The 13101-nt window shown below is 38.3% G+C and overlaps 1 protein-coding gene across 13 annotated transcripts in view; it reads left to right on the forward strand.

The window, feature by feature from the left end:
* Positions 1-13101, forward strand: part of BACH1 (BTB domain and CNC homolog 1) — a 283858-nt gene that overhangs the window by 116013 nt on the left and 154744 nt on the right. For all 13 annotated transcript variants that reach the window (XR_008674794.2, XR_008674793.2, XR_010132396.1 and 10 more), the window contains one exon: positions 11399-11692. Coding sequence is in view for 9 of the 13 variants with exons in the window: in XM_055373874.2 (XP_055229849.1) it covers positions 11459-11692 (234 nt within the window). In the remaining 4 variants the exon portion in view is untranslated. The remainder of the gene's footprint in view (positions 1-11398; positions 11693-13101) is intronic.

The raw sequence follows: 13101 nt of genomic DNA on the forward strand, positions 1-13101 counted from the left end.
AAATAACCTAAAACTTGATTTCCTGTTGTCCTTAATAATTCTGTGTGTTTAACACTTCATATTTTTCAGAGGGCTTCGTGAGACAGATAGGGTGGGAGCTACCTACTTAGGCTATCTATTCAGTTTCACACATGCACATTTGCCCTTGTTCACATGGCTAGACTTGACTTGATGGGTCTTTCTTCCTCATTTTCCTATAGCAGGGTTCTCTCATTTTTTTTAAACACCAAGTCTTCTTTTTATTTTAGGTTTCTATAAAATTTAATTTATTCTTTAGTAATTTATTGTGAAGAATCTGCTAAGTTTTAGAGCCCATCAACTTATCATGTAGTGACAAACCAATTATCTGCTGATGACTGTAGGAAATATCTACTCTAAGGGAGGAAAATGTAATTGGCAATCTTTGGGAGATTTCATGACAATCAAGATAATTGTGAACTATCTTTTTAACCAAGGCACATTTTTTGTTTGTTTATAGTTATTTATTCCAACATTTTTCTGATTATAAAGTAGTATGTATTTATGGTTAAGAATTTGAATGCAGAAACAAAAATTACCTAGATCTTACATGCTAATATTTTAATTATATATCCTAACAAGGCATGGTGATGGTGATGAGGGTGGCAACCAAGATTTCTGGACATACTGAATTGGTGATGCCTATTAGACATACAGGTAGTAATTTGAGTATGCAGTTGGCTATATGAGTATGAAATTCAAGAGAGAAGTCAAGATTGGACCAAATACGAATATGAGAGTGTTCAGCAAGTCAGTGAAGTGATCGTGTCTCCATTGTGGGTCCAGATGTGTTCACCTAGGGAGTGTGTGCAAAGAAGAAACCAGAGGATTGTGATATCCTGGAAGCCAAGTGAAGACAAGGTTTCAGGAAAGGAATGATCAACTTGTTAAATATTGCTGAGATGCTGTGTAAGAAGACTGAACATTTGCCATTTGGTGATGTGGAAGCTGTTGAGCTTCACTAAATGGTTTCCACAGAGTGGAGGGGAAAAGGCTTGTTTGAGTGGCCTCAAATGAAATTGGGAAGAGAGGGAAGAGACAGTGTGAGTATAAATGGTTCCTTTTGGAAATTCAGTACAGGAGAGCAAAGAATTATAGATCGAGGGGTATAAGGAGGGTCAATAAATTTTAAGAGAGGATCTATTATTCATCAGTTCCATTAAAGGCAAATGCAAAATTTTATTATGTGCGTGGTTTTCTGGTGGAAGTTCAATAGATTTCATCAGATTCTGTAAGGCAGAGAACCAGTGCTCTAGTGATTTGGCAGTTCAACAGCTCATTTTTCTGGAGGATACCCTTAAAATTTTAACTGATTTAAATTAATATTCACCAGTATTAAATAGTATGTGTAACATCGTACCCAAACAAGATGTTTTTCTGTATTTTTTTCTTTCCTTCTCTTAGTTTTGTTAAAATCTTTTTAGTTCAGAATATTCTCTATCAAATGCCTTTTCTATTTGAAGACTCTCCTAAAAAGTTATATTAATACTTGCAACCAAGTTATCAACCATTTACATTTAACTAAATTTTGCTACTTTTGTTTACTATCTATTTAAACATTTTAAGTTTGTGTTTTTAGTCAAAGTAATACTTGTTGGTTTTTGTTTGTTTGTTTTTTTAAGTACGGAGAACAACCTTATCTGCTGCACCTCACCCCCTAATTCTGCTTCAGAGTTATGTGCAATGTTTACTGATTTCTGCTATTTAATTTTTTTGATGGATACCTCTGTCTAAAATGTTTACACCTCAGTTTATTTATCAACCTAAGATAGTATCTGTTGACTTGGTATTACTGTGGATGATGATTTCGTTTACTCTACTATCCCCCCACATGTATTTGTAATCTTATTATTCCACTTCTACTGTTGATCACCTCTGCAACTCCAGCTCTAAACATTTTTTTTCTATTTCTTTTTCTTGTCTCATTAATCTGAGGCAGTGCCTTTTGACTCTGCACATTGTAAGTTGTATGGAAGTACCATTCCCATTCTTCCTGATTCTGTCTCCCAGCCTGCTTTATTTTGTCAAGGTTAATAATATTTACATTCTATGCTATAGTTATAATTAAGTCTCTCATTATTTGTCTATTCTAAAAGTTGAAAAAAGTCACAGAGATGTAAAGTGACATGCTTAACTGACAGTGGAGTCCTCAAGTTATAAAGTGCTATTAATCTTTTGTGCTGTCCACCCATAGGTATCCCTAGAGCAGCGCTAGCTGCTGTTTGGCAGTTTCTGGAGAAGTCTTTATGTCCTTACTTGTGCTCCCTGATAACAACTCTGTCCTCATCTTCAGCCCCTGATTGTGGGATTTTAGGGGTATCTGAGGTGTAAGTATTTAGAAAGTGGTGTAGACAAACTGTGGAGGAGGCTGAGTTGGGAAATTTTACGTGTTGGGGGAATTTTCATTCTTTGCTTTTTTCCCCTCCCCTCTTTCTTGTGGGAGCCTTAACTGGGATAGTAACAATTGCACCCGCCTCTCTGCCCATTAGTTGCTCATCTTAGAAAATCTACAGTTAACATATTTAGTGGCGAAATACTTAACACTTTCCTTATATGGGAATGAGATGAGGATACCCACTGTCACCACTCTCACTATTCGGTCATTTGCAATAAGGGAAGAAAAAGAAATAAGCATAAAGATGGGAAAGAAGTAAAATTGTCTCTGTTTGCAGATGACATGATTGTGTGCATAAAAAACCTATGGAATCCACAAAGCAGCTATCCGAACTAGTAAGCAAATTAAGGTTGCAGAATTCACGGTTGATATTTAAAACGATAATTTTGTTTTTACACACTAGCAACAAAACAAAACAAAAGAGAAAATGAAGTTTAAAAAAACCAACTCTGTATGCAGTAACTATAAACATTAAATGCTGAGGAATATAGCAAAAGCTTCACAAGCCCTCTACTAAAAAGATCATAATAATGCTGAGATAAAGAATGCCTAAGTAAATGAAGAGAGATGCCATATTCATATACTGGAGGACTCAGTTTTTTAGATGTTGGTTCTCCCCAAATCTATATTTTCATTGTATTCCTAATCAGAATTCAACTAGCTCTTACAGTAGAATTTAATAAGAATTAAAAAGCCCAGAAGAATTAGACATTTCACAAAAGAAGGTATACAAATGGCTAATAAGCACATGTAAGGAGGCTCAACATCCATTACTTATCAAGAAATGCAAAGTAAAACCACAGTGAGATACCACCATACATATCAGGATAGGCAGGATTAAAAAGATGACAGTACCAAGGGTTAATGAGAATGTAGAGCATGGCTGTCCAACCTTTTGGCTTCCTTGGGCTGCACTGGAAGAATTGTCTTGGGCCACAAATAAAGTACACTAACACTAACGATAGCTGACAAGCTAGGAAAAAAAAAAGGTCCATGCATGATTTTCATGCTATCTGCCACCACAGATGAAACAAAACAGTCCTCACATTCAAAGGGATGGACACGTCTTACGTAGAGCATTCTAATTAATTGCCATACATTGGAATTGTCATACACTGCTGGTAGCAAGATAAAATGATACAGTCACTTTGGAAAACTATTCAGTAATTTCTAAAAAGTTAGGCATGTGCCTATAATATGACTCAGCTCTTCTACTCCTAGGTGTTTACCCAAGAAAAGTGATACACGAAATATATGTCCATGCAAATGTTCATCAAAGCTTTATTACAATAATCCCAAATTGAGAACAATGCAAGGGTACATCTTTATTATAGTAGTCCATCAGAGTCAAATGGATAAACAAATTGTGGCATATCCGTGTAATGGAGTGTTATTTTGTAATACAAAGGAACATCTGATGTATGCAACAACATGAATGAACCTCAGAAACATTAAGTGAAAGAAACCTGAAGTAAGAGTACATAATATGTGATTCTATTTGTATAAAAAGAAAATGCACGTTAATCCATAGTGACATAAAGCAAATTATTGGTTACCTGGAATCAGGCACAGGGAAGGGTACATGTCAATGCCCTTGGAGGAAGGGGCGTGTGAAATTTTGAGGACTGATGGAAATTTTGTCTTGGTTGGGGGGGGTGGTGGTGGTTTTATGCACATATACAGTTGTTAAAGGTCATTGTATTGTATGCTTTAAATAGATATGGTTTATTCTATATAAATCATACCTCAAAGTTGCTTAACAAATAGTGACTGACAAAGGCATGACAGAAAATATGTATTCAGTAAAAAAGCTTTATTGATGTGGACCAATTCTAGTTACTAGTTCACATTTTCATAGCAGATAACAATCCTATTCAGAATCAAGTAGCAGCCAAATATGTTAAGCAAATAAAAGACTTCATTGTTTCTTAAACTCTTTGTAGTAAGAAGGTATAACAGTGGAATCTGTTAGTCTTGTTTTGGTTCTGGAGCTTGGATTTCCTGTGTTCCTTCTCATCTTTGTTCCAGTATTTGCTTCCAAGCTCTTCTAAGCTTATGACCTGGAATTATCAAAGTTGGTTTTGATCATTTGGGAAGTAAAACACCATTTATTTTTGACCTTTGAGGAGTCTATAACTTTATCAAACTTCTCTAACAGTTCACACTCTTCTCCTCTAAGCTTAACTTTAGTTTCATAATTTCGAATATGGATTTAGACCCAGCAACTATAACAAAAGGTCCATGACTTAACTATATAGTTTTTAATGTTAGGAAAAGTAAATGAAAAATCTTGCCTGTATGGGACCTCACATGATGTTGTAATAATCATGAGCTGCAAAAATTGTAGTGATTCCCTCCCACCCCATTTTTAAAAAAGCGGTGGCATGTTTAGTTATATAACAGTTCTAATGTAAATTACCAGGTTATTTACTCCTCTAACAATGTCATCATTTTTGGTGTTGCTGTAAGCTCCTCTGCTACTTACCTTAGTTCAAACTTTTTTTTTGTTTCCCATTTTCATTCAGCCTTTTCAAAATATATTTGTCAGTGTACCTTATCCAATAATACTTAAGGATTTTCTTAAGGCTGAGAGAAATAACTTTAGAAAATGTGACTATCAAATACAGATGTTTAAACAGTTATGATATTTAAGCCTGTAAACGGTTAAAGAAAATAACAGCTTGGTCATGGAGTTACTCTTCCAGGCTCTCCTGGCAGGTGAGTCGGGTCTTAGGACCTTGGGAAGAATGTTGTCTTAAATTACTGTCCTGAATTAAGTTTCCACAGACTTTCTGATGTTAAGTTTTTTTCAGAATTACAGAATGATGAAAAGCCATGTCTTTAGAATTTTTCTTATGGGAATCTCCACCTTAAATTTAAAATCATTTTTAAAATAAAGGCCCTTAAAGGAGAGTTAAGGGTGTAGACACAGGATACTGTTGGATCTTTGCCATCCACTTGAAAAATTGAATGTAAGGTTCACCTAATTTCAGAAGAACAGTCAAACTTTGGGTATCTTAGGTGTATTGTAACAGGAACTGACTGGCTTAGGGGAGTTTGAAGCTTGGGCTTAGGGAGGTTAGCTTTCTTAGCTTAGGGAGCTCAGAAAGATGTCATAGTAGAGGAATTTCCCTGTCTTCTGAGCCATTGAATACCCTGCCCTGAAATTGAGTGAGGTGAAAGTAATTGACAGGTTGATGAAGGTGATGTTAGGCAGAAACAGTGAGGAGGCAAAGGTGGAAATTCCAAATAGCCACTAGAAATGCGAGAAGGCAGGTTTTGAGGAATGGACTGGGCTGCAGATCAGGGCACTGCTTTTATAAAAAGTCTGGCACTTGCCCATATGCACCGTTCCTGATGTCCACTGGCCACTACTTGTGGCCAATCACACACACACACACCCTTGACTAACAGAACTACTTGTGAAATAATTGTTCTCATTAATTGAATATTATGGTTAAATGAAAATTGACCAGGAAAGTAGTTTTTGTTTGAAGACTTACTTCAAATAAATACCTTTCCAGATGTCCACATTCCTGTGTAAATTGATTATAATGATCATTATTATCTTTTTTACTTGAGGCATCATTCTCATTTTGAACATATCTAGGTTATGTTCTTGAAGGGACAGTCTTTTATTTGTGTTTTCTTGGCACTTAGTGCATCATGTGGCACAGCTAACACTTGTAGGAAGAACATTTGTCATTTTTCAATGAAGATAAAAAATGTATGGTAGCCTTTTTTTAAAAAAAATTTGAAGTGTTATTTATTGTACCCTTCTACATTGAGAATTAAAACACAACATAATCTATTGAGACTTGAGGTAGATAAAATTCTAGCTCTTTTTCACACATGGAACTTTATACAAAGTTATCTTCTGACTTTCTGTTAGATGAAATATTGTAGACCTGGTTCCATGATCACATGTTCACCTTAGGTTTTTAAAAGTTTTTTTTCCTTTAAATAAATTATCTTTATGTAATGTGATAAAGCCACAGCATCTTGTTTTCTGTATGATTTTGAAAGCAAAAATGTCAAGTAGTAACTATATCAAAACTTAAATTATGTGCATTCAGCAGAGAGCAGAAGTTATTTCCAAATTGAGGTGTAGGAAGCTTTAAAATGCTTATTCATCCTTTATCAGCACTAGTGAATGAATTGGCAATTTCCTAAGGTCAGCAAACTTTTATTTTGAATGATAACAATAGTATTATTTCTAAGAATATAGAAAAATGCAGGCGTAACACAGGAGTCCAAATTTAGTATTAAGTTAATAGAATTTTAGATTCTGGGAGGGTGGAGTGTTTTTAGGTTTGAGAAATGTTAGAAGGTGCATGATGGATGTTAGAGAGGACATGAAGGTGCCGTTCTTGTCTGATGTAGTTGTTACATAGTTATTGGGTAAAAATGGATTGCTGACCACTTAGATGGTTTCCAGGATTAGGAGAAATGATTTTCAGAACACTTCTGTAGTGCCTCATGCTAATGAAAGCAAAGGGCAAGGTGTTTTCATTACTGTAGGTCATATGTATTGGCCATGTTTATAGTTGCCAATCCTTGCTCTTTTTTGGCCTGTTGTTGCAGGTATGTCTTTGACTTCCAGAGGGATGAGCTGGCCTCTTTTTTGTCCCTCAAGTCTCTGGAAAAGCTGCCCAAGAAATTTTCTCTGAATGCTTGGCTCAGTGGCATTGTTCCACATATGTTGGAATAGGTGACTGGGCTGTGTTTGGAAGAAGATCTAGATTGGGGTCCCCAACCTCCGGGTTGCACAGCAGGAGGTGAGTGGCTGTCCAGTGAGCATTACTGCTTGAGCTCCACCTCCTGTCAGATCAGCAGTAGCATTAGATTCTCATAGGAGTGTGAACCCTATGGTAAACTGTGCATGCGAGGGATATAGGTTGCACAGTCCTTATGAGACTCTAATGCCTGATGGTCTGAAACAGTTTCATCCTAAAACCATTGCACTCGCCCATGTGGGGAAAATTTGTCTTCCATGAAACCCATCCCTGGTGCCAAAAAGTTGGAGACTGCTGATCTAGATGATCTCTGTTTTGTTTCTGTATTAAAAATAAGAAATTACTCATTCAGCAGCATGTACCTGTGTTGGACCAGGTCCAACAGGTATGCTTGGGTTATGGCAGGGAACAAATCAGACAAAGTTGTGACATTTAAACAGAGAACTAAAAGGTGAGGCATTAGCTGGCTGAAGAGTAGAAGTCCAGATAGTGGCCACAGTGTATGTGGAGGCCCTGAAATCAGTAGGAGCTTGGGGCCTGTGGAGCAGGAAGGAAGAGACAGTGAGGCTAGAGAATAGCAAGAGAGGGGGGCAATGGCTTGAGATAAGTCTGGATTAATGGATGGAAAACCCAACTACATAGGACTTGAGGACGTGTTAAGGATTTTGAAGTGATCATATGCCATTTATTTGGAAGATGACGTAGGGTTTTTGTTATGAAGAGAATACATTGGAGGGGGTCAAGAGGGGCTTTAGGGGTATAAGGCTTTTGTTAATATTATCACCACTAATAACAGCTAATATTATTTGTTGCTGTAGACCAAGCACTGTGCTGTGAACCCTTTTCCCACATCATCTCATATAAACTTCAGAACATCTCAGCGAGGTGGTGTTTTCTCTACTTTATAGATGAGGGAACCGAGACAGTGAGGTTAAGCAACTTGGCCAGGGTCATATAGCTAGTAGTGGCAGAGCTGGGATTTGAACCCAGACAGTGTAAGATTGTAAATTCTGAGACTCTAAATCCTGTGGTGTTTGCCACTGGGCCTGTATTTTTCATTGCGTAGGTGATGGGCCTATGTGGGTCTTGAAATTGAGTGGATCGCAACTGGGATTTAAAAAAAAATTGAATGGAGTAGAAAGTATCAGACTACTTGCGTGTAATAAGCATAAATATTGATATGTGAAACTTTATTTTATGTAAGTAAACTTGTACATTTGTGAGCTTGTGAGCTGTTATAGAAGGTTAAACAGCATTTTTCCAGGCAGGAGCTGATGATGGCTTGGATTAGAGTTGTGCTGATGCCGATGGAGAGAGGTGGACCCCAGTGTTAAGAGGCAGAGGCAGCAGGACTCAGTAAGAGATTGGATAGAGGTGCCCAGCTGAGGAAGGAATGAGGAGTGAGTCCCAGATTTCTTGTATGAACAGCATCAGTCATGGTGCATGCTGTGCTCAATCCACTTGAAGGGAGACTGATCCTTCTTAGAGGGGTCCTCCTGGATGGCTGTTTTACTACCTGAATTTCTAGTTTCTCTCAGCTGCAGCTGACAGGACTTGGGGTTGGCATCTCGCCCAGGGGCAGCAAATCTGTAAGCTAGCTCTCAACCCATGAGATGATGTGTTACTGAAAACTGCCTAAACAGATGTTGAGCCAATAATTAATTCTCTGGAATTTGAGGTGAGTAGTCAGCCAGCTGGTGGCAGGATGAGAAGCGGTGGGCCACAGATGTATGTAGTTGACTACTAGCAGCTCTAGGGTGAAGGTGTAGGAATTATTTGTGTGGAGTCACCTTGAGATCCAAAGAACCTTTAGATTTCAGTTTCTAAGGCCCAGAGTCATTCTCTTTCTGAAGCTCAGGTCCAATTTTTTTTTTCTTGCTCTCTCTGCGGTCCATATCTGTATTCTCAAGCATAACCTTTTAGTAATATCCAGCTCCCCACATTGTTGCAGTGAATCTCCATACTGTGCGTTCAGCTAGTACTAACTGGAGACAGAATGATGGAGTAGTTAAAAAAAATGTCTGGTGGCAATTCCCCATCTTTGTCTTATTGGTCTTTTGATGTTGGCCAGGATACTTCTTACTGAGCCTTGGTTTCCACATCTGTAAAATTGGGATGATAGAGGAGCATCACAGGGCTGTTTTGAGGCATAAATGAGAGAAACTCTATCTAGCACTTAGCTCAGTGCCTGGTGAAGAATTACAGCTTAATAATCTTGCCATTGATAGTTAACATCTTTAGGATAGTCTCTGGAGAGACTTAAACGTGTTCATTAACAAACATTATGGGAAGGAGCCAGCATAGAGGGAGAGGTTGGATATATATGAGACAGGGTCTTAAGAGAAGGTATTGGATCCTAGAGAAGCAGGCATGGCACGGGATTAAGAGAATACATTACAGATTGTTTTCAACAGAAGAGGGAACCTGATGGAGGTGGTAGGAGGACTGTTTTTTCTGAGGTTGGGTCCCAGTCATGGTGATTTGCTAGGAGAGATGCTGATATCAGGAGGCGAAAAGTGGCAAGGTAGAAAGCTATTATAGAGAACAGGAGACAGGGACATACCAGAAAACTGGTGAACAGTACCAAGAGCCTGCGACTGCACATTGTAAATTTATAATGACACCAGTCTGCATATTTCTACAGTGTTTTCTGGCAGTGCTGTGTTCAAAAGAATGATGAGCTATAAAAGTAAGATTAGTATAGTTTTGAAGGGTGTGCATCGTAGATACCAGGAAAGAATAAGGAGGCTGGGAGTGTGGGTACAGGGACATAGTAGGGCAGGTGGTCAGCCATGGAGTCCGGCTTGGTTGGGAGGGCAGTGTGCTCTGGGCAGGGTATAGTCTTGAAGAAAGAAGAGGGCAGTGGTCTGTGTGTGGTGCCACCCACAAAAGATATATAACTTCTTTGATTGATGGTTTTCCCTATTATTCTTAACACTAATTTCTTGTGTTGATAACTGAAGTATTAAGACTAATTGCTAAAAATAAATTTATATTCTTGTATGGGCCAAAACTGGAGTTAGTTCTAGTGTTTAATTTTGAAGTTACCAGTGATTTCGTGTGGTATGCTGAATCAGTAAATAAGTTGTGATCCTTAACCTTGGGACTGAACTTCAGTAGTCCTTATTTGTCCTTTCATTTTTGTTTGGAGTGTGTAGCAAATCTGAAAGCAGTACCATTTACTCATTCACTGACCATTTGAAGGCTTCCCATGTGTCAGGAGAACAGAAGTGAATGACGCAGGGATGATAACCGTGAGGCATCACACGGATAAAGGCCAATAAGCTCCTCACAGTATCATCCTTTCCGGCCATAGGGTGCTGGAAGACAATATTAGAACTTCTCTTTTAACCTGTTACTTTGAACTTCTGTGTTTCTCAGAACATATATATCAGAATAGTAGCACATGTCTGAAAAATATAGATAAGCATACACGTATTGGGGGTATTCTTGTTTTTGGCAGTAGTGTGTATGTGATCAAAAAATATTTGGAGGCTATTATATGTTAGTATGTATTTTAAAAAATATAAAATTATAACTTTTTCTTAGCATTTTGAGAAAACCTAGTTTCTGCATGTAATTAATGAGGTAGTTTTACTTGCCTGTATTTGTAGTGTGAAGTAAATCTTACTGTATAAAAAGACTTACTACCAAGATCTGGCTTGACACATTTCAGTCATTTTCTTCTTTGTGTTGGAGGAACTTTACCTTTTGTAGAACAGTGTCCCTTGTTATAAAACACTAAATTCACTTGCCATCTATCAGATGTTGAGGAATGGGGTGTGGAGAATGTGGAACAGCACATGCCTGTTTTACTATCAGTCTCATCCGAAGGTGTGACCTCTGGGGACCTTCCTTCTTACCTCTCTGGCTGTCTCTCCTGCCTTCTCTCTCTCTCAGCTGTCTCAAAACAATAGGATTGGGATGCCACCAGAAATTCCCTGCTCCCATCTGTTTGCTCAGAGTAGGTGGTTACTCAGTGTGTAATGTCTCACTTTCAGAGAGCCATGAAATCCTTGGTTCAAAAAGTTCCCTCACACCAAGAATCTTTTCCGTAAAATTAGTTAGAAAAACTGCTATCAAGAACCTATTTTAAATGAAGTATATTGAATAAATGCCTCTAGGTTGTTCCTCTGGAGGTTTTTTATTTTCATTTTTGTTTTAATGAGTATGTATCTTAGCCTGTATTTGACACTGTCATTTTTTAACAAGATGTTATTTAAGTGAAATCTTGCATGTGTGTTTGCAGGTTGATGATAATTAGAAGCATGCTTTCCACTGAACTTCCCGACAACATTTGTTATGCAGAATGTCTCTGAGTGAGAACTCGGTTTTTGCCTATGAATCTTCTGTGCATAGCACCAATGTTTTACTCAGCCTTAATGACCAGCGGAAGAAAGATGTGCTGTGCGATGTCACCATCTTTGTGGAGGGACAGCGGTTCCGCGCTCACCGGTCCGTGCTGGCGGCATGCAGCAGTTACTTCCACTCAAGAATCGTAGGCCAGGCTGATGGAGAGCTGAACATTACTCTTCCAGAAGAGGTGAGAGATCCATGTTTTTGGCAATTTTAATCTACTTTTACTTAAGTTTTTTATGGTTCATAATGTTGAAAATAAAGCACAGTCTCCTTGTCAGGTGGCTGTGGAGCATTTCCCAGGTTCTGCGCAACCCTTTTTTTTTTTTTTTAGTTTTTTTAATGTAAAATCATTAATTTTGAATGTTGGTTAACATTACTGAGCAGTTGGATATAACATAACACCCACTGTTATGTTATTTTTGATGAAATGACCAAATCAGGACACGCCCAGTGGATTGTAGGCAATTGGAAAAGTCATGGTTTTGAGAGTCTGTGCTGTGTGACATTCTCTTCTAGGGGCCCTTTCCAGTGATCAGCAATTGTAGCTATGTATGTTAGTCTGTTCTCGTGGCGCTAATAAAGACATACCTGAAACTGGGTAATTTTTAAAGGAAAGAAGTTTAATTGGCTCACAGTTGCACATGGCTGGGGAGACCTCACAATCATGGTGGAAGACGAAGGAAAAGCAAAGGGACTTACATGGTGGTGGGCAAGAGAGAACTTGTGCAGTGAAGCTCCCCCTTATAAAACCATCACATCTCGTGAGACTTATTCACTATCACCAGAATAGCACTGGAAAGACCCGCCCCTGTGATTCAGTGACCTCCCATTGGGTCCCTCCCATGACGTGGCAATTGTGGGAGCTACAATTCAAGATAAGATTTGGGTGGGGACACAGCCAAACCATATCACTAGGTTTAGGGTTCTATAAAACGTCCATTTTCCCAAGACATCTCCTATGAAAAGGAGGCACTCCATGAGTGTTCTGTCTCCCCTTCTTTCTTTACTTTGTCTTTATGTATTGATTAGAAAAAATAAACAGTGTTGCGTCATTTTTATATAGCCTTATTTTTACATACATCTTTTTCTCTGGTCTGTTGTGGAGTTCAGGCTAACAAATATTTGGGTCCTTGTTAATGTCCTGCCTTTCAGAGGAACTCTCTTTTGGGTGGGGATGTGCTGGCTCTGCTGACTCTTAGCAGCATCCCTTGCTTTAGTTAGTTAGTAACTGCTACTAGCAGAGTATCAAGGCTGTGGCATTGGGACACAAATAGAAGTTAGGAGGAATATGGAGAAAGAACGTAGAAATCCTTTGAGTATGACAGGTCTATGTGGGATATTCCCAGTTGGATACGGTTGGATAAACTGTAAACTAAGTCTACAGTTTAGCTTGTTGCTGTCCATGCCTACTTCTGTGAAACTGCAGCTACGGTTTTGGGAACAGGTTGTCTGTTAGTTTTGTAGCAGAGGTCAGAGTCAATGGTGCAATATCAAGAAAATGGTAAAAAAGGCCAACCTATGAACTAGCCATTGTTTTAAAAAAAGAACAACACATTTTATAATGGAGATGTATTAACTATGGTTCATATTTTC

Source organism: Gorilla gorilla, chromosome 22 (genome assembly GCF_029281585.2).
Source record: "Gorilla gorilla gorilla isolate KB3781 chromosome 22, NHGRI_mGorGor1-v2.1_pri, whole genome shotgun sequence".
NCBI lineage: Eukaryota > Metazoa > Chordata > Mammalia > Primates > Hominidae > Gorilla > Gorilla gorilla.